The sequence below is a fragment of the Pteropus alecto genome, unplaced genomic scaffold, assembly GCF_000325575.1.
Source record: "Pteropus alecto unplaced genomic scaffold, ASM32557v1 scaffold7, whole genome shotgun sequence".
NCBI classification, from domain to species: domain Eukaryota; kingdom Metazoa; phylum Chordata; class Mammalia; order Chiroptera; family Pteropodidae; genus Pteropus; species Pteropus alecto.
Window position 1 is genome coordinate 40,815,090 of NW_006494614.1, and position 25,922 is coordinate 40,841,011.

The following is a 25,922-nucleotide window of genomic DNA, read 5'->3' on the forward strand; positions in this document are numbered from 1 at the left end:
AGGGCGAGCGGCGCTCGGGGACCCCAGGCCTGGCGCCGCGGCCGAACCATACGCGGTCGAAATGGGAAGGGGACGTGGGAGAAAGTCCTGGTTGGAGTCGGGGATGGGATCGGAGACTTTGCTGCCAGGAACCAGCCCCTGTCACCCCTCCGTGCTCGAGACCAACCCTCGGCGCTGTCCCCATCCCCGCGACAACTCGGTTCTGCTGCGTTCCCCGCCCCGGCCCTTCCTGCGCCCTGACCTCGCTCCGCGCTGCCCATCCTTCGCCTTCTTCGTACAGAGCCAGCTCCTGGATCCTATTCCCCAGTACCCTTGCTGGCCCAATCCTTCCACACCCCCGCCCTCCCGCTGTCCCTACCCCCCCTGTCTGCACGCTCCTCTCCCTCTCTGCTTCTGTCACTCGGAACCGGAATCCGTGCCGCTATCTTCGCGTCCGACCTCCTCCCAGCCTGTGCCATCCCACAGGTGTCCGCACGTCCGGCCATCCATCCATCCGTTCCTCCTGGGGCCGGCGCTGACCATGCCCAGCAGCTGCCGCTGCCTACATCTCTTGTGCCTTTTGTGCATTCTGGGGGCATCCGTTCAGCCTGCCCGAGGTGAGCGCACCCCGGGCTCAAGTCGCGCGGCCCTCTCCTGAGAGGGCTGTCCCTCGCTTGCACGTTGACCTCTGCCGGCCAGAGACGGCACTGCACCCACTCGGACCCGTGGGGTTGGTGGGACCCAAGTCTTCCCTTTGGAACTAGACGTCCTTCCCTGGCCCAGAGCTGAGCCCATCCAATTACTGGGACCCTGTATCCTCTCCAGAGCCCCACATCTCAGGGAGCCCAACCCGGACCCCAGGGTCACCCCTCCCACATCAATCTCTTGCAGCTGATGACTGCAGCTCCCACTGTGACCTGGCCCATGGCTGCTGTGCACCTGATGGCTCCTGCAGGTACCTCTCCTAGCACGTGCTCTTAAACTCTTTGCTCCCCATTTCTCAGCCCTTCATACCACAACCAGGCCAAGCCCCAGGGCAGGGTATCCAGGGGCTTGAGACCCTACTGTTCATTCCCCATCCCCTCACAGCATAGGGGCAGATTGGCCAGCCTGTCCCAACCTGCAGACCCTTTTGCCTTGCCTTTTTTTCCTCTACTCTCCCAAATCTGATCCAGAAATTCTGAAATATTCCTCCTCAAGATACCAGGAGAAAGACTTGAAGCTTGAGAGCATTTGGAAATTGAGAATCTTGATGAAAGGGAAAAATATAGGAACGATATAAAGAGAATTGTTCAGCCTGGAAAGAAAGGTTGCAGCGTTGCTAGAGAGAAGCACTTAAGAAAGGGGATCTTTCCTGATGAATCTGAGTAATTGACTGGAGTGGGGGTTGGGGAAATTCTGTAGCAGGAGGAAAATATGTCTGGAGGGACATAAGGAAAGGAGCTGATGGGAAGCTGCTGGAGGGGCTGGGGGTGTTTCGGACTCGTCATCCTTGGAGGGTTTTTAAAAAATAGGTTAGGCCTTTGCCCTGGAATCAGGGTGGGAAGATAGTTCTGATGACCCTTCGAAGTTGCTCTTTTTAAAAAAATGCTTCTGAGCTCCTCAGACAAGAGTGATATCGGGGGCATTTACAGACATCCCTGCCAGATGTATCTCCAATTAATAGATGATAAAACTATGGCTCATAAAGATTAGACAAAGTGTAGAATGAGGACTTGAATGTTGATGTCTGATGGTCTGATTCCATATATGTGGCCTATGATCTTGCACGGACCACACCTATCTGGGATAGGCCTGCTTCCCCTTAGGGACTGTCATATGTCCTCTTGTTTTCTAAAAGCTTTGGTTTTGCTGCCTCCATTTCCTCACATTGCCTACCCAGAGCCCTGACCCTGTACTTCTCCCCATCAGGTGTGACCCAGGCTGGGAGGGGCTGCACTGTGAGCGCTGTGTGAGGATGCCCGGCTGCCAGCACGGTTCCTGCCACCAGCCCTGGCAGTGCATCTGTCACAGTGGCTGGGCTGGCAAGTTCTGTGACAAAGGTATGAGAGTCAAGAGGGAAGCTGTTAGTCTGGGGAACCGCTGTGTCTTGGGAGAACATCCATCCATGTTTATTGAGTACCTGTTGTGTCCAGCTCAAACCCTCAAATACATGGTATTTCATCATTTTAGACGTTATACCTATCTGCTGTCTGCATTGGCCCTCAACATAACCCCAAGAGGTAGCCAAGGCAGCTGCCAAAAACAGTACTCATTTTACATAAGAAGAAACTGAGACCCATTGACAAGATATAACTTGCCCAAATTCACTCTGAAACAGACTGACATTGCCAGTGATAGGAGCCTCCTGACTCCAAATTCAGTGTTGTTTTCTCCCACTACACAATACCAGCCTGGCTTTGCAGTATGAGCTACACCCACAGAACCTTGGGTGGGGCCTGGGCAGGTCTGGATGCCAGATGTAAGGGGCTATCTCAGAGCCTTCCCTGTCTCCTTTCCAGATGAGTACATCTGTACCACACAGTCCCCCTGCCAGAACGGAGGCCAGTGCGTGTATGACGGGGGTGGCAAGTACCACTGTGTGTGCCTACCAGGCTTCCATGGGCGGGACTGCGAGCGCAAGAGGGGACCCTGTGAGCAGGCAGGGTGAGTGCTGGCCCCTTGGGGTGAGTTTGAGGTTAGACGATGTGGTGAAGGGAGGAGGCAGGACTGTTGAGGGTGGTGGCGGTAAAGTATTAGGGCTGAGGGTCAGAAGACCCACATGGGGGCAACAAAGGACAAAACCCCAGCCTGCCAAAGTGTCTCAAGTTCAGGGTTTCTCAGCTTTTTTATACCACCTGAACCATTTCTTCAACAAAAATCTACAGATCAACAAGTGACTGCTCTGGCTGTGGAGCAGAGAGGGGTGGGTATGGGGAAGTTGAGGACCTAGGACTCCCCTCATTCTCTGAAGCTGCACGCAGTCCCTAAGGATGTTCCAAACAGCAGCCTTATGCTTCATGGTGTGCATGAGGAAATGGGCAGCAGGGTTGGACTTGTCCTCATTCCTGCCCCAGGCCTGAGAGCCTGACAGGGTAATAGTATACTTACCTGCCCTTTGGGCCAGGCCCCAAGCTAACTGCATGACATTGGATTATCTCACTTAACCCTCACAATTTAGGATGCTGGGTACTCCTTATGTTCCCAGTTTTAAAATAAGGCATTTGAGGCTCCGAAAGTGAGCTCAAGGTGATAGCTGGAAGGGGGATGGGGTGGCAGTGGTCAGGATGCTGACGTGGGCTACCCTACAGGTATGATTCAGTATCAATGCCCTCTCCCACCTCCAACCCAGCTCCCCATGCCGGAATGGTGGGCTGTGCCAGGATGACCAGGGCTTTGCCCTCAACTTCACATGCCGCTGCTTGGCGGGCTTTGTGGGAGCCCGCTGTGAGGTGAATGTAGACGACTGTCTGATGCGGCCTTGTGCTAACGGTGCCACATGCCTGGACGGCATAAATCGCTTCTCCTGCCTCTGCCCTGAGGGCTTTGCTGGACGCTTCTGCACCATCAACCTGGATGACTGTGCCAGCCGCCCATGCCAGAGAGGGGCCCGCTGTCGGGACCGTGTCCATGACTTCGACTGTCTCTGCCCCAGTGGCTATGGCGGCAAGACTTGTGAGCTAGTCTTACCTGTCCCAGAACCCACCACCACAGCAGACATCCCCCTGGGGCTCACGTCAGCTGTGGTGGTACCAGCCACAGGGCCTGTCCCCCACAGTGCGGGGGCTGGTCTGCTGCGCATCTCAGTGAAGGAGGTGGTGCGGAGGCAAGAGGCCGGGCTAGGTGAGTCTAGCTTGGTGGCTATGGTGGTTTTTGGGGCCATCACTGCCGCCCTGGTCCTGTCCACGGTATTGTTGACCCTGCGGGCCTGGCGCCGTGGTATCTGTCCCCCTGGACCCTGTTGCTACCCTGCACCACACTATGTCCCAGCACGCCAGGACCAGGAGTGTCAGGTTAGCATGCTGCCTGCAGGGCTCACCTTACCACCTGACCTGCCCCCTGAGCCTGGAAAGACCACAGCACTGTGATGGAAGTGGGGGCTTTCCTGCCCCCTCCTTTACCTCCTTTGCCCCTTAGACTAGAGTAGTCTTTTATTACCACCCCTAAGCAGCCTCACACCAGAAATATTATTTTTTTAATACACAGAATGTAAGATGGGAATTTTATCCAATAAAATTATGAAAGTGTAAGTGGGCTTCTTTGCCAGAGAAACTTTCCTGGAGTCACAGATGTTCTGGGGAAACCTTGGAACTCTGCCTTAAGAGTGGTTCCCAAAGAGGAACCCAGGGTGCCTTTTCCCCTCTGGGGAAGCACGGGCTGAGGTAGGGTCATGGAAAAGAATGTAAACAAGCAGCCAGCTCTGCAGCCACCCAGCAGACCCTGGAGGGCCCTCAGGGAGAGGAGTGGGCTCCTTGCTGGCTGCTCTGCAGCAGCTGCTGGAATAGCGAGTGGGGCTGGTTGCGCAAGGCGGCAGGGGAGTCCAGTTCCACGACCCTCCCAGCTTGCAGTACCAGCACTCGATCCGAGTTCAGGATGGTGTTGAGCCTGTGTGAGAGCAGGTGGTCAGTGGGAATGAGGGACAGCGCCTTAAAGCAGAAAGCTGACCCGCATTCTCTCCTCTCCTGCCCTGGACTGCACAGGTGTGCCTGCAGGCTTTATCCGTGGCTCTATGCTTGGGGCTGGGGGCGGCAGGTTCTCTAAGACAATGTGCAATGAGAATGAGGAACTGAGGTTCACGGGGGCGGGGGGGGGGGGGGGGGGTTGGAACCGTTCAGTCATCGGGGTTATACTAGACTTGCCCTCATTCCAGGGGGCCTTCAGGCGGGTTCGTTAGGAGCAGCCTCTGCGAGTTGATCTGTGGCTGCCGACAATGTGCTATGAGAATGAGGAATGGGGGTTCACGGGGGCGGGGGGGGGGAGGGGGGTTGGAACCGTTAGGGCCCTGACCCCTGGGAGCCCTGACACCAAAGGCCCTGATTAGAGTCTCATGCTGGATACTTGCACACCTGTGGGCAATGATCAGCACTGTCTTGTTGGCAAAGCGTTTACAGATGGTCTGCTGGAGCAGTTGGTCTGTCTTCTGGTCCACGCTTGCTGTGGCCTCGTCAATACAAAGGATCTGGAACATGTGGAGGGGGTGGGAAGAAAGAGGGAGAAGAGGGTTAGCCTTGGCTCCTGCCAAGCACTAGCCTCCACCTCCTGGCTGGCCTGGCCCAGTCCAGCCCACAGCTCCCCATCTCCAGCTCTAAAAAGGAAAACTAGGTCCCCTGAGACCTCTCCCCAGCCCACTTCTTCACCCCTAACATGCCCCTGCCTTCTTCCTGGCCCTGTCTAATGTCTCTTCTTCTCACCTTACCTTGGCATCTGTGAGGAGCGCCCTGGCCAGACACAGCAGCTGCCTCTGTCCCAGCGATAAGCTCCGGCCGCCCTCGCCTAGCTCACCATCCAGACCACCTGCAAGGCACATCTTCACCCCCAGGTCCCAGGACTCTCTCTGCTCCCTCCTCTTCCACCCTGCAGGGTAAAGCCTAGTACACTCACCCATGGATATGATCACCTCGCTCAGGTGGCATTGCTCCAGGGCCTGCCAGAGAGCCCTATCCTCAAACAGGCCCCGGGGGTCCAGGTTTTCCCGAATGGTTCCACTGAACAAAAAGGGGTCCTGGGGGATGATAGCCAACTGGGATCTGGGGAACAAGGAGGGGACAGGACATGGGGTCTAGGCTGGAGATGTGGCCACTTCTGCTCCTAGCACAGATTTTAGCTCTAAGTCTAGCAAAGCCAGGAAAGTTTGGGGAGACAACCTGAACATAACCCTCACTCTGCTCCCCAGTTAGCAAGCCATGTTCCTAGAACAGTGCTGGTGCTCTGGGGAATACCAGAGAAACAAAAGGCCTAGACTCCATCCTTAAGGAGTTTACCCCTCACTAAGGCACAAAATACAGAGAGCGAGGGTGGGCTGTGTGGCACTGACTCCAGCAATCACTGGGACAGCAGTAGTGGCAAGGAATGAGCGGAGTATGGATAGGCAGGGGATGCTTCAAGGTTGGAGGGCCAGGAATTGGGTCCTGAGGAGCCATATGGTGGAGCTAAAACGTAAGGCCACCATAGGTCATAGAGAATACAAGAAGGGCGGAGCCAGGGCCTAGGATCAGTAATGGGCTTTAGAACAGAGCTTCCCTTCCTTTTCCATGTCATGGAACTCAGCAAAAATGATACCAGGCTAACCTGGGGGTGGTCGGGGGAGAAGTTCAGCCCCAGATGTGGCCGCTTGTGCCAGGGGCAACTGGCCCAGGTCTCAAGCTGTCCTGAGCACCACGTGCCGAGCCTGAGGCTAAGGGGATGAGTATCTCAGGCGCAGCACCAGGGAGGTTCTGATTCAGGATGCAGTGACTGGGGCTCTAGAGTGCAGGGTGTATGCTGGGAAGTACAAGAAAGATGAAGCTGGAAAGGTGGACTTGGGTCAGACCGAAGACTTTGAGACCATAGCTGTGCCCCTAGACCTGAGCACTAGGAGCTCGCTATCCTCACCTGCTTGTCCTGTCTTCCATTTCACTTATAATCAGCCCTGGCTGTCCTGAGTTCATGTAAAGTCTTCCTGGGCTGGGCCTTCCTCTAAGTGCCAGTAGTCTGGGTCCCCTCTTCTCCCTCCCCCAGACCTGAGTTCAGACAGCTCCAGTTGGCTGGTGTCCACTCCATCCAGCAGCACTTGCCCCGAACTGGGCTCCAGGAGCCGGAAGAGCACCAACAACAGGGAAGACTTGCCGGAGCCTGTGCGGCCCACGATGCCCAACTTTTCTCCAGGCTGCACGCGGAAGGTCACCCCATCCAGGGCATTTGGCAGCCCTGGCCGGTACACCAACACCACATCCTGGAACTCAATGCTCCCCTGCGTCAGCCAGCCAGTGCCTAGCTGGTGGGATTCATGGGTGGGAGATGGAGGGAGATGGGTAAGATGGGGGAGACACAGCGGGGAGAAGGGAAGGTTGGAGAGTAGAAGGAGGGGGATAATGAGAAATGGATGGCATGGGGAAAGGAGGGCAAATGAAGGAGAGGCAGGGAAAATGGACACAAAGATGCGGGGCACAGTGAAGAATGGGGAGAACGTGTGAGAACGTTAGAGGAGCTGAGAAAAATGGCGAGGAGTGAAAGGAAAGGAACTTGGAGAGAGACTAGGGCCATCAGGAGGTCCTACAGGATTCCAGCACCCAGGCCTGGGGCGGGGATGCAGGCCTACCTGCGACTGCTGGCCTTGGGGCTCCTGGGGCAGGTCACAGGAGTACTCTTCCAGCCGTTCCACGCTCACCAGCATGGCCTCCGTCTGCGTGAAGCTGCTCACCAGGCCTGAGAGCAGGCCCGTCAGGGACAGGGCGTAGGACAGTGACAGGCCCACCAGTCCTAGGGGGAGAGGAACACCAGCCACTAGGGGAGGCTTGGACATTGGGATGTGTATGGGGAGAAGTGAGGCAGAATAGGAGAATCCCAAGCTATGTGGACCATGGGCATTTAAAAGAGACCAGCGGAGAAGCAGGAAGATGTCAGCACCAGACCAGAACCACAAAAGGCTAGATGTAAAGCAATGGAGTGGGCCTGGAGAGGCTATGAGGGATGACAGGTAGACCTGGAAGAGTCCTGGGGATGGGGATGAGCAGGGAAGGGGCGAGATCTGAAGACTCATTCTAGTCTCAGATCCACCAACCCTTGGGCAAGTCAGTCCTTGAGACTCAGTTTCCTCAACTCTAAAATGGGGGGGTGGGGGTGGGCGGAGAATTACAATACTTCCTCATAGGGAACCTGGGTGGGAGGTGAAATGTTTAGGGTACAGTGCAGGGAGAGGTCTTGGGTAGGGGGTGGGAATCACATGCTTCTGAGGTAAGAGTAAGGGGTCCTGAGGTGGTACCTGGGTTAGCGAGGCCCTGCTGGTGCTGCACCAGGGCAATGCCTGCGATGGCACTGACCACTGCAGCCCCCATGAGCTGTAGCCGAATGTCCAGCCACTGCATGGTAGCACTGGAAGCAAACTGGCACCTCTGGTTTAGCTCCAGGAGTCTCTGGTTCTCCTCTTCAAACCTGGGGGAGGCCAGGAGGAAAACAAGGCCATCCTACTGTTGCACTGACCCACCCAGACTCCTTCCGCATAGAATACCTCCTTCTCAGAGCTGATCTACACACCCACAGGCCTCACGTCAGGGTACCAAGAGGCCAAGGTGTTCCTTCATAGGGGTCTGCTCTGCCTCACTATCCCTTTTTTCTTTCCTCTTTCCCCTAGTGCCCTCACCCACCCTTGCTTTCTCAGGAAACCTAAAACCCCCCTCCCCAGCATGCCTTTCTTCTCAGAGGTCCCTCTTCTCCCCTCTCCCTAGGCTCTGGTTGAGAGAGACAGAGTCCACACACCTGTCAGTGGCTCCAGCAGCCCGGAGCACGGGGAGGCCAGCCAAGGTGTCGGCCAGGTGGGTGTAGAGTGGAGACAGGGTGAGGCTACCTAGGCGCCGCAGCTCCCTTGAGGAGGCCCTGTAGTAGCGCTGCACACGGTAGTAGATGATACTCAAAGGTGGCAGCAGCAGCAGCAGCCAGGGCAGGCCAGAGGCCAGCACAGCCAGGAGGCCCAGCAGGCCTGCTGCATTGGCTAGGAGGATGTTGAGTATGAAGGGAAGGCTGTCATCAGTACAGGCCACGTCAGAAGAGAAGCGGTTTAGGATCCGGCCCATGGGCGTGGAGCTGAAGAAAGTCACTGGTGCCTGAGAGAAGGCGGGGTGTGGTTGGGCAAGGACAGGGTTTGGCAGAAACCCTGGGGGGAGACAGAGTGGGGAGAAAGGCCCAAGGTAGAGAACAGGAAGGGACTAAAGTGTCCCCAGAATTTGGGGGCAGAGAGGAGGGGCAGGTGGGGCTTGGAGGAAGAATATCTCAGAGTGTGAAAGATAGAGACTCTCTCTCTCCCTCTGGTCAGTAGTGATCATGAGAGGCCATGCTGGCCATTCCTCTACCTCTGTACTAGACATGCCTATGACCCTCTCGAGGGCAGGGAGCTAATCTCTCTCCAGAAAATGGGGACTTCAGGCCAGTGAGTGAGATTTAAGCGACTCGGTTCCCCACTTCAAAATGGAGATAGTAAGGGAATCATACCTCACAGGACTGTTAGGATTAAAGGCCATATATATAGCAGTCAGGTGCTTAGCAGTCTGCCTGGCATGGAGTATGTGCTCAGTGACTGCTAGCTATTTGGACTACTATTGCGAGGTACAGTTTCAAAGACAGCCTCCTTTCCCTTTCTGCATCTTCCCTGTCCAACTCTCTGCCTTTACTTGGGGAACAGTCCTATCTTAAGGCAGGAGACTTAAAAGGACTTTTTGAAGTACTTCCTAATGCCAGCTTATGAGAAATTAATTCCTTGACAGCCTGTAGATGTCCCCTCCTTGATTCCTCGAGGAGAGAAAGAAGCGAAGGGAGCTGCTCCCTGATAGTCAATGGAAAGATGTGCATAGCAGCCTGGATCTCCATGGAACTAGCTTTGTCCAGGTCACTTACACAATCAGAGTCTCATTTTCTGGGGTTAACAGTACCTACCTCACGGGATTATTATGAGGCCCAAATAAGATAACGGACAAGAAAGGGCTTTGTAACAATGACAACAACATTAATAATAATTGCTAATTGAACACTTATTATGTGCCAGGAACCATCCTAAGCACTTTCCATGTACTAATTAAGTTTATCCGCATAATAAGTCTATGGAGTAAGCAACAGACTAGAAAAGAAGTATACACAGCAACAAGGATGGATCTTAGAAACAGTCCTAAACATTATAAGAAACGGAATGTCGTTTATGAAAATGTGTGTACACAAAACACAGACATTTTACAAAAACAAAACAAAACAAAACAAAAAGATCCATATTAAACATACTTAGAATGGTTGTTTATCAAGGAAAGGAGGGAAATGGAGACAGGATATACAGATACAAGGGGATGGATAAATAAGTAAAACAAAAGAGGGGCCTCGCATACACTAAGGGGTGGTTAACTCAGCCCTTTGCACTTGAAGTCCAAAATGAAAGTGACTCTGAGGAAAATTCTCTTCCCTCCAAGTTACAGATGAGAAAGCTATAGGCTTAAGTAACTGGGTTTGAACCCAGGGAGCCTCTGCTCTTGGCCTTTCCAGGTCTCAGGTTGTCAACTGCTGCCCTCATCTAGGCAGTAGGATGGGGTCCCTGATGGAGCCCAGGTATTGAGAGGGCTCCCCCATGCCACCCATTCTCCCATCCCCTCACCATGAGAACTCGACACAGCAGGCGGCGATGCAGGGTGGCGGCTGCTTGGAGGGTGCCCGCTGCAAAGAGCACTGCCCGGAGAAGGGTGCAGAGGGAGTTGACACCAGCAATTGTCGCATACACGGTGAGGTAGAAACGGATGTCTGAGGAGCCATTGGGGGCAGCTTTGGGCAGCGGAAACACTGAGGTGCTGGGTGGTGGGGAGGGGGCTGTGGGTAACCAAAAGTAGGGCCAGTCGGGGGTCCCTTCCCTTCCTCCATGCCACCTCACCCCAACCTCCAGAGACACAGCCCTGGGAACGCAGTCCCCCACAGCTCTCACTCCCTGCCCAGCAACCACTCTGAGAGCACCAGGCCTGCTCCCAGCCCTAGTCACTCACTAGATGCTTCCGGGGGAGAACAGAAGCAGCTGGGCAGAGAGGAGCCCAGCGGAGTCCAGGGTGGTTGGGGCTAGCGCCTCCTGGGAACTATTCTTGGCTTTTTTCAGCTGAGAGATCCAGTGGGAGAGCCACCAATCAGCAGCGTTCCTTGTGGCTGGGTGGAGATGGGAAGGAAAAAGTTGAGAGAGAGACCTCCTTTTTTCTGTTCCTCTGCCCTTGCCTCCAGTTTTACCCTTCTTTACCCTGCTGGTCCTCCCCACCTTGCAACTGTCCAATATCCTTCCTGGTGTGCACGTCTTTCCCGGGCCCATCGCCCTTTAACTCTGGGGAGAGCTTGATCTCAAATTTGCAGAATGGGGCAGATCAGAAGATGGCCACAGAGTGCATCTATTTGGCCTCTTGGACTCTCTCAGAATTAGGGGCCTCTTGTCTCAGCTGTCACGTATGTATGGTGAGTCTCTGGGCTTTGTAAGGATTAGTACAAGGTGGTGGATATGGTGGGGACTTAGAAGATAGGGCAGTGGGTGGGATAAGGGACTTCAGGGTTTACTCCTACCTTGCATGAGGAGCAGAGAGAAGAGGATGGCTAGGGCCAGACCCTGGCCCATGGCCTTCCAGTATGCTCGATACACGTGGAAGGCCACGGCACCCTCCTTCTTGCTTTCTTCCTGCAATAGGCGGCCAGATGTGCTCTCCTCTGCCTCTACTCTCTCCTTCGTTTTCTCTGGGTTTCTTTGTTTTCCTGACTGGGCTGTGGCTGGGAGAATCAAGGTCAGAGGGGACTGAGTTGGCAGGATGACAGTTAAAAACCTCAGTGTTTCAGAGGGGCAGGCAAGCTCTGTAGAAAACAGTGTGGCAGTGAAAGGCAAGCCCCTTCCTCTTGGGCCCTACCTGGGCCATACCTGAGTCAGATTCTTGTCCATCAGCCCAGACTTTGGGGACAGCTTGTACCAATGGCAGGATCTCAGAGGGAGGCCCTGGAAGGTAGCGGGGGAGATTAGAAGGAGGCTAATCTGGAAATACACCAGGATGTGTGCCAATCCACCCCCTATTCTCTTTGGACCTCCTCCCTGGATCCCCAGACTCAAAGCAAGACCATTCCTCTGTGTCTCTGGTTCTATTGGCACTGACAGAAATGTTCTCTCCAGGAGAGTCACAGCCACCTGCAAGCACTCTGTCCAGAGTCACCTCTCATTACCACCAAGCTTTTTCCTCATGCCTCACAAAATTCCTAATTCTCTGGTGGAGCCTCATCTCCTCTTATTTCTCTCCCAGTGAACTTACAGATGGTCATGTCCTTCTAGATAATAATCCTTCAGTTGATTTTTTTAAATAAAGACTGTTCTAAAACTGACTGCTTTCTCTTCTCCAAGGATATCAAACTTGTTCTCAGAGATCCTGGGCCTCTAAGTTCCCAAAGCACCCAGTCATTAGGCCCAAGTCCCAAATCCACTGGCATTTCACCTCACGCCGGTTTTGTGAAGGCAGGACAGGAGCTCCCATTAGACCAAAGGCTCAGGCCACACATGGAGGCGCTGGCAGAGTCTGCACTTAACAATCCATCTGTCTCCCAGCCCCTGTCACATCTGGGTATATGGCTCTCTCACTTGGCTGTGCTCCTGCCCTAGGGGCCCACATTACCAGCCTGGACGAGGCACCCAGCTTCCATCAGCAACACCAAGTCAGCCTTCTCCAGGTACTCAGTGCGGTGGGTGCAGAGCAGCCGTGTGGTGTGGCTCAGTGTTCCCAGGATGCACCTATGCAGCAAGTGGTTGGCCACATCTGCATCCACAGCCGCCAGAGGGTCATCAAGGAGATAGAGCTCCTTTTCCTAGGGAGAGGTGGGGACATCACTGGCACCAAGTCTCAGGTCCTCTGGCCAGAACCCAGACCTCTCCTAGGATGTGATCTCGAGGCAGTCAGAGTAGACGGTTCAGAACTCTGGGTGCTACTCCTACAGTGGTAGAGGAGGTGGTACCTAAGAGTGGACTTCCCTCCAGTCAAGCAAGACTAGTGCTCCAGAGCCAGTACTCAGCCTTGCTGGGTCCCAGTGCCTCAAGCCACATAATGCTTTTTAAAGGGCTTTTAATTCTGCCTTGAATCTGCAAAAGGTTGGTGGGATAGCCGAGAGACCAATACCTCACGAGCATGAAAGGGGAGGGGGAAAACTGGATGCTGACGAGAATATCTCCATCCCAATCCTCTCGGCAAAGCTCCCAAGGCTCTAGACTCCCCCACCTTTAACTTACCTGGTAGACAGCACGAGCAAGGGCAATCCGGGCCCGCTGTCCCCCGCTGAGGGTCACACCCTTCTCCCCCACCTCTGTCTGGTCTCCATCAGGAAGGATCTGATGGGACAGGTCCCCCAGTATTGGTCAACGAACTTCCCAATACCTTCTATCCCATTTCCTACCCCTTTGTAGGGAAGAGAGCCAGCAAGCTTGAAAAGACTGGACTTGAATTTTGGGTGAGCAAGCCAGAGGGGATAATCCATAATTCTAATAACAACTGGCATTTATTGAACACTTACTATTTGCTTAGCACTTCACAGGCATCATCACATCTGATCCTGACAACTTATGAAGATGGTATTATTTCCTTTTCACAGATGAGATCTAAGCTCAGACAGAGTCACTACCTTGCCCAAGGTTGTTCCACAGGTAGTAAGGGACAGGACATGAACATAGATACCCTGCCTTTTTAAAAAGCAAGGATGATGATGGGGAAATTCGATGTGAAAGCTTCCATAGATTTATCGAGAAGGAATGTACCCTGAGCCTTCCCGCGGCCTTAGGAGTGATTTCCTTAGCTAAGGGGTCCCCATACCAGAATAAACACCAGTGGTCCACCAGATGGCTAATTCCCTTGAGAGAAAAGCTTTGCTATTCATCACTATTATTAGTGCCTAGAACAGTTCCCAGTACCCGGAAGACATTTGAGAAATACTTGATGTAGAAACAAATGATAAATGGACATAGGATGCCCAATGGTAAAAGTCAAAGGTCCTCCTTTCCAGGGAAGTGCCATATTTACCTAGATAGGGTAGTGGTGACGACAGTACTGCAGAGGACATGGGGGTTGGGTGGGGAAGTCATAGGAGAAATCTGTAATCTCACCCCCCTAAATTTAGTGCTTTAGCTATGAGGGATCTAATGGGGTCGCCAGGCTTCTCTAGAGTAACCTTGACTCAAGTTTTCCTAGTGGGAGGTGGGGGAGGGCCTCTTGAATCAGAACAACTAGCCAGACCTACGGAGAGCTAAGGGTTTCAGACCTATGGAACCCTCCCCTAGTCCCAGATGCCTCAGGGTTCCTCCAGCTTCTGTGTGGAATATCCAGTCCCCACCACAACTCTGGGTGCTATGCAGAACAGGGAACCGAGCAGCTAGACACTCTGGGAGGATCAAAGCCTGACAGCTAGTCCTGGGTAAATGATGCCTGAGTGGAAGCAAGCCCTTCCCAGAGTAGCAAGTCTCTGATAGTGGCCAAGAGGTTTCAGGGATAGGCACTCACACTGAGGTCGTCATTGAGGGCGCAGGCCTCTAGTACTTCCTTGTACAGCTGGGCATCAAATGTCTTCCCAAAGAGAATGTTGTCTCGGATGGTGGCAAACTGGATCCAGGGTTCCTGGGTGGCTAGGCCAAAGCCTTTGGACAGCCCCCATACTGCCACCCGTCCACGCAGCCTGCAGAGAGCCAGGCCAGCAGCATGGGGGCTTGATCCAGACTGAGTCCCTCCACGCCCAGCCCCTACCTCCCGGAAGCCTTTCCAGACTGCTGTCTTCGTGTTACATGGCTCTCGGGATTGGCAGCCACTGAGGTGGAGTGGTCCTAAATGAGGCTGTAGGCTCATTCCAGACTGGGAAGGGAAGAAATTGCTCTTTGGCTGCAGCCAAGCAGCTACTGTATCTAGCTGTGTTCAGAAGCTCAGAAGAGAGTGTGGCCATCACTCTGCACTCATGCATTCTCACCGTAAAATAAGAAGGCCCCCTTCGCACCTCAGCAACTCTCTGGATCCCTTTGCTGCACAACTACATTTTCTCAAAGATTAGTTGATGCCGGATGTTTCCATTTATTTCTTCACTCACTATTATAGAATTTATAACACTCTGGTATGATGTTTATAACTCACTTTCTTGACTGTCTTCACCTTTCCAAATTGAAAACTCTCCCAAGAAATGGACAAGGTCTTCTTCATCTTGACACCTCTGGCCCCTAAAAAAGGTGTCCACCACATAGCAGGAGCTAGGTGTTTGATGAAGGACAGAGCCAAGGGTGCGGGCACTGGAGGTTGCTTACCTGTGGAGCTCCCCAGCAATGGCAGCCAGCAGCGAGCTCTTCCCGCAGCCCACCTTCCCCACGATGCCGACCAGGACACCCTGCAAAAGTCACACAAGTAGGTGTCAGATCTCCCTCCTGAGGCCCTGGGCTGCCAATCATCCCACAGAGGCTTCTCTTTAGGACTCAGTTTGTCTGTAAGGAAATAATTTACCACTGCACAGACTGAGTGGTGCTGGACTTAGAAAAGTAGGGTGTTTTATTCTCCATTCGGAGGAGCTATCAGTTTCACTGCTTATGTGAAGGGCCTCTGGAGAGGAGCAGCATGCCAGAGAATGGGAGGAAAACTGCCCAAGAAATTTCAAGGAAAGGACTCCATGCTTTGGGGCCTGTATACTGAGCTGGCTAAGTCTACCTGTGGCTAGACTTTGGATATCTCAAGAAAAAAACAGTGCTTTCAGAAGTGCCCATTTCTGTGATTTGCAGTTTAACATTTTCTGTGTTCTATTCATTTCTTAGTTGTAACATACATTCATGGAGCTATCTCCCTGTACAAAAAGGAAAAAAAAAATTCCTTCTCTAGAAACAGGAGGGGCTCTTAGAAACTGTGATGCCCCCACCCGGCCAGCCAGGGTTAACCCATCTACAAGTGGGCATCAAACAAATCTGAGGCCTTCCCTGGGGACGCTCCCTCTTTCCGGCTGCAGCCAGTAAGTGGGAGGGCTCTCTGCAGTCACACCTTTTGCTCAATGGAGAGTGGGTTCACACAGAGAAAAAACAAGGCAAATACGGAGAGCAAAGTGGACAGGAGAGAGCTCTGCAAGTTGAGACCTGGTTCTGGGCTGCTGCTGAGACTGGGCCACATGCTTGTTTTCGGATTCTGCAATTCATCTCTATATCCCTATTATACATTCTTGTTTGTGTAAGCTCTCTCCACTGGGTTTCTACGACATTAAAAAAAAAAAAAAAAAAAAAAAAAAACCCCTCAAACATTAGAAAAATTCTTTTAAAAAATTTGTGGCTATTACAACAGATTTTAGCCAACATAGATTGAGAAATAATCTCCAGGGTAAATTCACCTCTAAGACTCATTACCATAAATCCTGCTTTCTTATCACATCTGGTCTGTGAGCAATGATGGCATGCTGGTAAATCTTTAACAATCGGCTCTCTACAAAAAAAAAAAAAAAAAAAAAAGCCCTGACACATTAGTAAAATTCCTTTGAAAAATTCCAGCCTTGTCTTGCCTAAAAGGATAAACAAAACATACAGCCCAAGCCAGAAATGTGAGCCAAACGTGGAGGCAGTTCAGGCACCACTGGAGAGAATGCTGGGTTGAGCTATGGGGCAAAGGGTTGGACAGGGGTCAGGGGAGAGTGAAAACTCAGGACTGGGGTAAACAGAGGTCGCTGTCCTGCTAGGAATGTTCTTTCAAGTGCTTCTTTGAGGATGTATGCCATGGTGTGAGTCACAGGGTGTGAGTTCTTTCACCAAGATAGAGGATTATCTACCCCATTTGCAAAATCCTTCTAAGAAGAGGCTGTTGGGCCTCTCCTCTAGTCCCCAGCCTGGGGTAGATGCTGGGTAAACTTTGGGGTCTGTTCAGAACTCAGAAGCTTGTAGGGGACATGGAGGATCCAGGAGACAAATAAACTTGTCAGTCTGGACTGGTGGGTATAAGCTGTCTGAAGACCAGAGAAAGATGTGACTACTCTCTAAAAGCTGTGTATGGAGGAATGACATTCGGAGATGAGGATTCATCTCTTCCCTGATTAGAGCCAGCTCACCAAAACCACTCCAGTCCTTCCCTCAGTAATTAGAGCTACAGGGCCACCTAGCTATGATTGGTTCCAAACTTGTTTATCTGTCACTGAGTCCCCATCTTCCTTATTAGGCTGGGGACTCTCCTAGGTTGTCTGACCAACGAACCTTCTTCACTTCAAGATGACTAATGAAGGTCTCCTGGCTGGTTCCAACTGGGTCCCAAGAGAACAGGGCTTCATGCAGCTCCAATACTGTAGATGGCTCTGTGGGGGGATCTGAACAGGGAAGAAGCCATTCAGCTTGGCCTAATCAACCACCTGCTTGGGGATGGTAAACCAGGGGCATGTCATTGGCTTACCTGTCCCATATCTGCCTGCTCAGGCCTAATTCAGCCTTAGTCTGAGCATCCTCCCCCAGGAAATGGATTCTTATGCCTCTGGCTCCTGGTAGCATCCATACAGAGCCCAGGGGACTACAGTTCCCTCCTCACCCTGTGCCAGGTTTTGCCCTCTAGCTTCCCATTACCTTGGCTGTAGTAGGCCTTGGGGTTCTGGTTGGGAAGATCGAGGAAACGCTGGATCCGGTCCAAGGACACTTTGGCCTCCAGGAGGCCATTGATCACCCAAGGGAAGTTGTTGAGGGGAAGAATAAGCATGCGTACCAGTGCCAGGGCCGTGAACACCTAAGTAGGGTGGAAGGCGGGGGCGGGGGGTTAAAGCATCTAAAGACCTACTCTATGGGTGGCTTTGTGGACTGGGAAGAACAAGGCAGTAGAAGAACTGAGGGGTTGACTGAATAATCCCTGGATTAGAGGTGGCAAAGATAGCCACTTTTAAGAATCACAGAAATTCCGGATGTTCCTCTAGGGATCCAGGTTGCACCTAGCTCACTTTCATGCTTTCTCATAATTTCTAAGTAGCAACATCATCTGACCCCGGCCAGAACCAGCCCTTGGATCATGGATTTTTTTTCCCTCAAAGGCTATTAGAATGAGAATTAGGGGACCTAAGATGGAGCTTGGACCTGACTAGAAGTTGGAAAGAAAGGAAAAGTGGGAAAAAAGGAATTCCTTCAGAGGGAAGGGTTACATATCCAAGGTCCCAGAAAAATGTCCCGTCAGAGAATTTCCCCTTGTTTAGGAAAAGATAAGGTAGCCGGGGATCCTCCTCCCTCCTTCTCAGCTAGCACCACAGGCCTGAGCCCACCTTTCCACTCCACTGTAGTCATCTTACTGCTCCCTCCTTCCTATGCTTCCCTACTGCCATCCCCTACCCCCACCCCAGTCCTCACCTTGGTGGCAGTGAGCTGGTGCCCCATGAGGACATAGGTGATGAAGATGACGATGGAGATGATAACTGGCAGGGCAGCCCACAGGTACACACAGGCTGCGTCCAGGTATTTGATGACCCAGAGTCGCCCCAGCTCTCGAGCCCGGCAGGCCTCTACTCGGGCCCCCAGTGCCTGCTCCCACCCGAAGAACTTGATGACCCGAATGCCACTCAGCAGCTCTGTCATGAGCTAAGGATGGAGACAAGAGAGCAGTGTGAAGTGGAGACGCTGCTCATGTGACTTCTCTGACCAGTCTTCCCCCGGCTCCTGACAGAGGATATCGAGTACTGAGTCCCCAGGCACTATGTATTTCCTTAGCCCTGGTTTTCTTCCTCATCTCAGCTCTATCTGAAGTCCTGCCCTCAAACCCTTTCAGTCCTGGCTTGCTTCCCTCCCAGTCTTTTACTTCTCCTCCACATGTTCCAGCTGGAGGCAGTTCAGAGCTGGATCCCCTCATCTTCCTAGAGATGAAGTAGTATAAAGTGCAGAGGGTTACCACACTGGGGCAAAAGCATTCCTTCCATTAGATGAGGGACTAAGGACTACTTTCCAAAGCCAGAAGATATGGGATTCAAGGACCGGTCACCAGTCTGGCACATAGCTTGGGTGGTATGGGAACTATTCCCATAAGACTATACAGGTATAGGAGCCACAGCCCGGGGACAGAGAGGCCAAAAGACCCAGGCAAGATGGGCAAGGGCCAAAGAAACTCCTTGGATCCCAACAGCCTGCATGCCAGGGAGGCACTGGGAGCCATCTGTGGATGGCCCCAGAGACCTAGTCTGTAGTTGTCATGGGTAGAGGAAAAGGCCTCATGCCATAACCAGCTATCAGGGACACCCTGTACATTAGCACTCTGAACTCTTCCAGTAAGATGTTAACAACTATGCTGTATGGACTCTCACTCCTGCCATCCCCTCTGTAAGGTACCCACAATCACTGGATAACCCAGAACTGACTCAGCCAGATGCTCAACACCTAGGGCAGGCCCAGGCAGGAGAGTGACCCACTCCCTTCCCCACAGCTCACCCCTAAGAGGTAGCTGGGGTTCCCCTAGGCCTCTCCACATGCAGCTATGCGACGACTGTGCCCTTGATGAAGAGGTGGGAGACTTGGGTCCTGGCCCTATCACTAAAAACTCATTTGGTCCCAGATAGGTTACTTCCTACCTCCTAGGGTTGCTGTTTAGGGCTGCATGAGCTAATACTATAATATTACTAATGGGCCACATTTACTTAGGGTTTACTTAATATTACTATATTAAGTAATTTACATAATATATTAAGTAAAATATTAGTAATTTACTTAATATTACTAATGGGCCACATTTACTTAGGGTTTACTTTGTGATTGGCAAGCATGATCTCATTCAATCCTCAAGCAACCCTATGAGGCAAGCTATCATCCTCATTTTACAGATGAGAAAATGGAAGCCCAAAGAAGTGACTTGTTGGAGATTAAATAGTAAGTGGTAGAGTTGGGTCATGAACCGACATCTTTCTCCAGTCTGAGATTTTTAACTTTTAGATCACACTTACTCCCTCAGGCACTGTACATAGGAAGACCTAGGGGCCAGGATGCTGGGTGGGGTCTCCGGATTGCTGGGGGATTTCAAGTAGTCCCTCACCTTAACCCGTGCATCCTTGTACTGTAGCATCTCCTGGTTGCTGGCCATGATGCGGGTGGCAATCACTTTGTTGACAGGTACCAGCAGCAGTGCCAAGATCAGACCACCAACAAAGGCCACACCCACTTGCTGGTGCAGCAGGTAGAGGGTGATGGCCAGCTGCAGGGGCAGACCCCAGGCCTCATGGAAGCTCCCAGCAAAGTTAAGCAACCGCTCAGAATCAGTGCCTAGTAGGTTCAGGGCCTCCCCAGCAGGAGGGCGTGTGGGCCCCAGCTGTAAAGCCTTTCGATACAGGATGTTAAGCACAGCCCCCCGTGCCTGAAGTGTCACCTTCCGTACCTCATACCCATACTGATTCTGCAGTACAGCGCCCAGCACAGCCCCTCCAGCTAGACCCAATGCATACAGTAGACCGTTGCTTAGTGGCTCTTGCCCCTCCTCCAGGAAGCCCACCAGTAGGGACAGCAGCAGGGGCCCAGAGAATCCCAGCATGGTCCCCACCAGCTTCAGCAGTCCAAGTGCCAGGTAGCACTGCCCAAAGGCCCCGTACAGGACCCTCCACAGCTGGGCCCCCTCCTGCCAATGTGCCTTAATGACACATGCCAGGTAGGCTGGGTGCAGCCTGTGGGGGAGGTGGCAAATGTCCTGGGGCTGCCTGAGTTCTCCACGGGCCCCACGGGCCAGCAAGGGTGTCAGCCAGGCATAGGAAAAGCGTGACAGCCAACTCTCCCCATCCTCAGCTACCTCAGGTTCCTGTCCCTCAGACAGGAGAGGCTCCTGGGCCCAGGGTTCCTGAGGCTCCCCAGGGACCGCCCAGCCCAGTCCATAGACCAAGAGTGCAGCCAGCTGCATGATAAGAAGGCAGAGGCGGGAGAGGGGCCCTGGAAGAAGTGGGGGCAGAAGTGTGCCTCGCTGGCAGTGCCATAGTAGGGTCAGCACTAGGGCTGGGGCTGGCAGGAAGGCAGCCAGAGCCAAAGCCAAGGGCCCCCGGGAGTGGCCATAAGGTGAGTGAGCCAACACCCACAAGGCTAGAGTGTGACTGATCCAGGCCACAGCTGCCACGCCCCCTGCCAACACCTCTAGCCCTATGGGCCCTGGGCCTGCTCCTGGTGGCAAAGCAACTGGAAGGAGGTCTAGCAGTGGAAAGATGGAGAGCAAGAAGGAGGCTGTGAGTCGAAGGCGCCAGCCAAGACTGCACGGTAGGTTGTAATCTGGACTCCTGGGGACAAGAGGGAAAAGAGAAAAGGAAGCATATTATGACTGACTCAGGGCCCAGACGCACCTCTTTCCTAGCTCACTTTCCTAGAGGGAATTAACTTCCTGCCCTGTATACCTTACTTCTAGCCCACTTTACTTTGAAATGTAGGGCCTTTTCTCCTAGGAAGTCTTCCTGGATTAACTTAATCCACTTTCTAATCTATCCACACCATTTCTGATCATTCTTTCACCACAAAGATTAACAGTTTTAAATTAAGGTTGTACCAAACATGAAAGCTCTAATTAGAAAAAAAAATCCTACATTTTCATATTGATAACCATTACAGGATGAGTATTCATTTTCACAAAAGTATCTACCTAAAACAACCCTTAAATTCACCTGAAGCACTATTAGATGAATAAAAACTTGACTTACATACACCTTCTACAGTCTGCTACTATAGCCTAAATTTTATGACACCTCAGAATATTCTACTCTGTGTCTCTCCAATGGTTGTAGAATGGGATGTGGATCTTTCTTCTAACTCTTTTAGCTGAAGAAAATCCTCTTTCCAGTTTTGTCTGTCTTCTTGGCATGCCAAACATGTTCTTAAACAAAAAGGTGATCTGTCTGCACTAAAAATCAAGTATAGGAAAACACGCCTGCAGCAGTAACTGTTAGAATGTCTTAAAAGAAGGACTGAATCTTATTCCCTTTGTTGGTTAAATGCCTTAGGTTTCCTTTACAAAGTCCAGCTGATCAGTTATATGAGGAATTTATATTGGAATAAAAGTCAACCTTTAATAATTCTATTTCCTAAGATGTGTAGACAGAAGAAAGACCATTGGGCTCACCAGTCTCATGACCTTGGGCAAATCTCTTCCTCTCTATGCACCTTGTTTTCTTCATCAGCACAATGAGCAGTGAAGACTCTAGACCTAAAGCCCTCTGAGGTCCTTTCCTGTCTGGGATTTAGGATCTCTAACCCTTTTCAACATTGCACTAAAGTCTGATAAGTGAACTGAGATAAACATAATTTCTATTGACGTGATGGTCTCTTTTGCCTTCCCGTTAGACTGTGAGTTCCTAAAAGATTGTGTCAATTTTTAATAGATACTCCTCTGAGTAGGCTGTGTAGATGTCCTGACTAACCCTCTTTTTCCTTTTGTCTCATTTCTGCATAAGAGATAAAACAGGATTCTTCACAGCCTGAGCAGATCCAAATCTTCTCCCACCCAAGAAAAGGATTCATCAGCCCCCTAATTCATCCTGGATAGGGATATATTCCATCCATCAGACTAGGGACTCCCCAAAACACTTCCCTCTTGCCTTGTCAGAACCAGAGCGAGACTAACTTTAGCCATATCTAGCCATACAGGAACTAAGCAGAAAACCAAGGTGATTTTAGCACCCCCACCTTAGATCTTCAAACTCATGTAGAATTAAAAGTTTTGATTTTGCTCTTTTTTTTTTCTACCTACTGCCTTCTCTCCAGCTGAGTACAGATGTTTTCCTTAGCCTAGTAACATCAAGGTTTCACAGATGGAAGTGTTATGAAACTGGTCCTACAACTTCAACCCAAGTTATCCTTTTCGGCTAAAAATATTGTTCACTCAATTCTGCCTTCAATTCATGACAGTTGTGTTTAGGTATCTGAAAATCTACAAAAGTGATGATTTCTGCTACACACTGGGTCTTTAGAAATGTGCCAGGCACTGTGCAATACGCTTAAATACATTATCTGGTTTAAACTTCCGAACAATGCTATGAGGCTCAGAGAAGATAGGTAACTTGCTCCCAGACAGCCACACTGATGTAAAGTGGTAACGCCCAGATTTTATCCTACTTTTGCCCTACTCCAGAGACCTCTCTCACTATTCTAATTATAGTGCTGCACAGATGTGGGTTTCGGGTGAGGTACACATGGACAGATGTCTTGCACTCCGTCTCAACCCACCTAAGGGTGCCCCAGTGGCAGGCACTGAGCACGGAGAGGAGCGCGTGGGGCAAGGCGCTGAGCACCAGCTGGGTGAAGCAGTGGCCGGTGGTGTCCTCCTCCCACACCGGGAGCGGCTGCAACGTGCTGGTGCCGCACAGCTGGGCCAGGAGCCGCTCCATGGAGGCTTCACCTGCAGGGAAGCCGAGGGTTGAAGGAGGGAAGGTTCTCTCCAGAAACGGGGAAATCCGCGTCCCCAACGGCGAAGATTAGGCAGGAAGCCGGCGCATGGAGGCTGCGTGACTGGGAGAGCTGGCCAGGCAGCAGGGGTGGTGTTAGAGCGCCTCAGCTGACAGCTGGCCTTGACAACGCGCCCCAGCCGGGTCTCCGGGCCACCAATCCCGCCCTCCTCCCGGGACACCTCCTTGTTTCCGCCCCAAAGCAAGACCCCGCCCATTTTCGGGTTACCTCCAAGGGTAGAAAGGGAGGTGGTTTGGCTGCCTGGTGCTGGCGGACTTCTGGGCTGGTCAGTTACGTGGTCTCTGCATTTCTCCCTCCCATGTGCCCCTCCCCCCAGAGATCCGGAACTTGTAACCTGAAGAACGGCTTTCCACCGGATCCAGAGAGCCCAGGCTCTGGTGGAGGCAGAAGAGCCTGCTGCGGGTTGGGGCGCTGGACACGCTAGTCTGGCTCCCCCTAAAGGAAGGATGACTTCTCAGGCGCGGTTCACCCTCCTAGTCGCAGAACTTTTGCGCGCATGCTCACCGCTCTCGGCTTCGGATGGCCTCTTTACCGAGGCGTGCTACTGCAGTGGCACCCTTGTTTCCGAATGTGAACTGCGCTCTGCTGCAACGTCTGCGGTCTTACTTACATGGGAACTGAGCTCTAGTGCAACATCATTCATACATTCTCACGTGCAGTACTCGCTCCCATCTGTCTACTGTTTCCTAGCAAGTACATGCATTGTTCTAATTCTTAAAGTTTACAGAGCTGGGAAGCCAAACTTGCCTGCTACAGGGAAGAAAAATGCCACTTAGGGACATTTAAACCATTTCTTTCTTACTCTAAGGCTGCATGGCCTCTGGGAAGTTTCCTGACCTCTTTAAACCTCAGTTTATCTGTATAAAATGGGCAATAATACCAATACTAAGGTAATCTTAAGAGAGTTCAATAAAGTGCATAGAGCAAATGCTTTGCTTAGAATAGTCCCACAATAGTAAATCTTTGAGAGAAGCAATGGGAAGGATATGAGCTTCATTGTTAAATGACCTGAAATGGAATACTGAGCCTACCGTTTTTCAACAGTGTGATCTTGGGCGAGTTGCTTCTGCTTCTCAGTTGTATTATCTGTTTATTGGGCATGATGTTGGTATCTACCTCACACAAGTATCTACAGAGCTCAAAGAAAAGTAGCTCAACAGATAGCTATGATTATTCCATTGCATCTCAAAAAGAAGCCTGGTATCTCTAACACTGGAAATTAATGTTATTTTTACAAATTAAATGTAGGTTTGCATTTCACAATCCCTAGTAATAAATAGATCCTTTAGGCAATGACCATCAATGGCTGCTATCTTACAAAAAGAGACACCAGATGTGTGTGCCTCATGAAAAATAAAATATTCTTGCCAAAAAATTTGAGTCTAGTCAAGTATATAATTAAATACTTACAAGAAATACGGGAGACAGTTAAACAATACCACAGAGCTATTTACAAATGAACAACTATTTGGAAGTTTACATTAGCCACTGTAGACAAATACATCATCTTAATGTAGGGAGGAGGCAAGAGAACTAAATGTTAAAACAAGCTATATTCAGAGACTGCATTATGCTAATCAGCCCTACAGCCAGACCATGAGGAAACCTGCAGAATAAAGGAAAATTTCTGCTGGGATTGCTAACAACCTATTTCCCCACACCTGGAAGGGAAAACAGGAAAACAGAGTTTTTAAGTTGAGCCCTACACGCAATAAAATCATTTGTTCTTTATGACTAACACCAATGGGGAACCTATATGGATCAAAGGCTGGAAATTGCCAGCAGGCCTTTCATGCTGCATATTCTTACCTTTTTACTCTACATACTCTTGTCTTTCCTCACTGTATACCCATATCATCAAAGGAAAATGAGTAAACAAAGTCTTTAAACTGTAATTCACAGAAACTAAAGAATGACATGTAAACTGAATTCCCTGAACACTCAGGGTGCCTCTCTGTCTTTACTGTCTCTCACTGTCCCTGTCTTTCTCTATTGTCTCTGTCTCTCTGAGTCTCTCAGGCTCTCTCACTCTCTGCCTGTGAGAGACCATGCTCTGTCTATGGAGCATTACCCCTTCTCTAATAAACTTCCCTTTTGACTCTTAACTTTGACATGTTTTTGAATTCTTTCTAACGCTCAGCAAAGAACCCTTTTTTCTCTCAGTGCAGAGCTTGAGTTCCCCGTTACCAGAGAGTGGGGTCCTCTCTCAGCCCATTGTCCAGGTTCTTGAGGTCTTGAACAAAGAATTGAGTAAGACACCGAAATACAGTAGAAAAGAAGTTTTATTAGAAAGGAAAGTACACTTCCAGATGTGGAAGCAGGCCTGAGCAAGAGAAGCATGACTCAAAGGACCTGGTAACAAAGACTTTAGGGTTTTTATCCCTTTTTTGCTGTGGGTGGTTACTTTTCTTAGAGGTGTGAGCCTCCTTGATTGACAACTAAGATTGACAGGACTCAGTGAGTCATCATTTTGCTTTCTGCGCATGTTTGTTCCCGGAATTCAGTCTGTTATAATGATATTATTGAACTTCTGGGCATATGCATCATATTACAATGATAGTATAATGAGACTCAGATGAGTTGAAGGTCGTTGAGCTCTTCATTGCGCAGGTGCGAGTGACTGGCTTAAACTGGACCTAAATCTCTGCCTACTGGTTTCTTTGTGCGAATTAAAAAAAATGCCTTCTGACTTGCTTAATTGTGGGTGGATTAGGGCGGACCCCTTCTAAGATAGGTTGACCTCACTGTCTTTGCAGGCAGACCAGAAATTCCCTAATTAACTTTCCTGCCTACCTTTTTTCTAAGAACCTTTATTATTAGATGTTGAGGGATGGGAGACCTCTTCTTCCACATCTGCTTTCTGCTATAA

The 25,922-nt window shown here is 51.1% G+C and overlaps 2 protein-coding genes across 12 annotated transcripts; one reads left to right on the plus strand and one right to left on the minus strand.

Annotated features, from left to right (window-relative positions):
* Nucleotides 1-422: 422 nt before the first annotated feature.
* Nucleotides 423-4,073, plus strand: DLK2 (delta like non-canonical Notch ligand 2). The gene is made up of 5 exons (XM_006926519.3): nucleotides 423-596; nucleotides 871-934; nucleotides 1,891-2,021; nucleotides 2,481-2,625; nucleotides 3,311-4,073. Exons 1-5 carry the CDS (start codon nucleotides 521-523, stop codon nucleotides 4,044-4,046), a joined length of 1,152 nt encoding a protein of 383 aa, XP_006926581.1. The 5' UTR covers nucleotides 423-520; the 3' UTR covers nucleotides 4,047-4,073.
* A 63-nt stretch (nucleotides 4,074-4,136) lies between these two features.
* ABCC10 (ATP binding cassette subfamily C member 10) lies at nucleotides 4,137-23,416 on the minus strand. 11 transcript variants are annotated; one of them, XM_006926522.3, is made up of 22 exons: nucleotides 23,261-23,416; nucleotides 22,814-22,985; nucleotides 19,659-20,877; nucleotides 17,993-18,220; nucleotides 17,228-17,384; nucleotides 16,868-16,977; nucleotides 14,960-15,039; nucleotides 14,175-14,346; nucleotides 12,914-13,012; nucleotides 12,306-12,495; nucleotides 11,567-11,641; nucleotides 11,221-11,421; nucleotides 10,665-10,818; nucleotides 10,286-10,475; nucleotides 8,413-8,756; nucleotides 7,919-8,088; nucleotides 7,256-7,416; nucleotides 6,678-6,931; nucleotides 5,560-5,705; nucleotides 5,375-5,472; nucleotides 5,025-5,137; nucleotides 4,141-4,563 (listed from the first exon to the last, which is right to left on the minus strand). In XM_006926522.3, the coding sequence occupies exons 2-22, from the start codon at nucleotides 22,972-22,974 to the stop codon at nucleotides 4,410-4,412; spliced, it is 4,476 nt and encodes a 1,491-aa protein (XP_006926584.1). In that variant the 5' UTR covers nucleotides 22,975-22,985; nucleotides 23,261-23,416; the 3' UTR covers nucleotides 4,141-4,409. The 11 variants fall into 11 exon arrangements, 3 of the variants coding, with proteins under 3 accessions (XP_015456021.1, XP_006926584.1, XP_015456022.1); XM_015600536.2 differs by having other exon boundaries at nucleotides 4,432-4,563; nucleotides 5,370-5,472; XM_015600535.2 differs by lacking the exon at nucleotides 12,914-13,012 and having other exon boundaries at nucleotides 4,137-4,563.
* Nucleotides 23,417-25,922: the final 2,506 nt, after the last annotated feature.

Bases quoted from the DNA above. Each gene is read 5' to 3' on its own strand.
- DLK2 (XM_006926519.3), top strand. From the start codon at position 521: ATGCCCAGCAGCTGCCGCTGCCTACATCTCTTGTGCCTTTTGTGCATT. The intron at 2,022-2,480 runs GTATGAGAGTCA...TCTCCTTTCCAG, and splicing joins TGGCAAGTTCTGTGACAAAG to ATGAGTACATCTGTACCACA. The intron at 2,626-3,310 runs GTGAGTGCTGGC...CCTCCAACCCAG, and splicing joins GGACCCTGTGAGCAGGCAGG to CTCCCCATGCCGGAATGGTG.
- ABCC10 (XM_006926522.3), bottom strand. From the start codon at position 22,974: ATGGAGCGGCTCCTGGCCCAGCTGTGCGGCACCAGCACGTTGCAGCCG. The intron at 13,013-14,174 runs GTGAGTGCCTAT...CTGTCCCATCAG, and splicing joins CCCTCAATGACGACCTCAGT to ATCCTTCCTGATGGAGACCA. The intron at 5,473-5,559 runs GTGAGTGTACTA...TGTGCCTTGCAG, and splicing joins CGAGGTGATCATATCCATGG to GTGGTCTGGATGGTGAGCTA.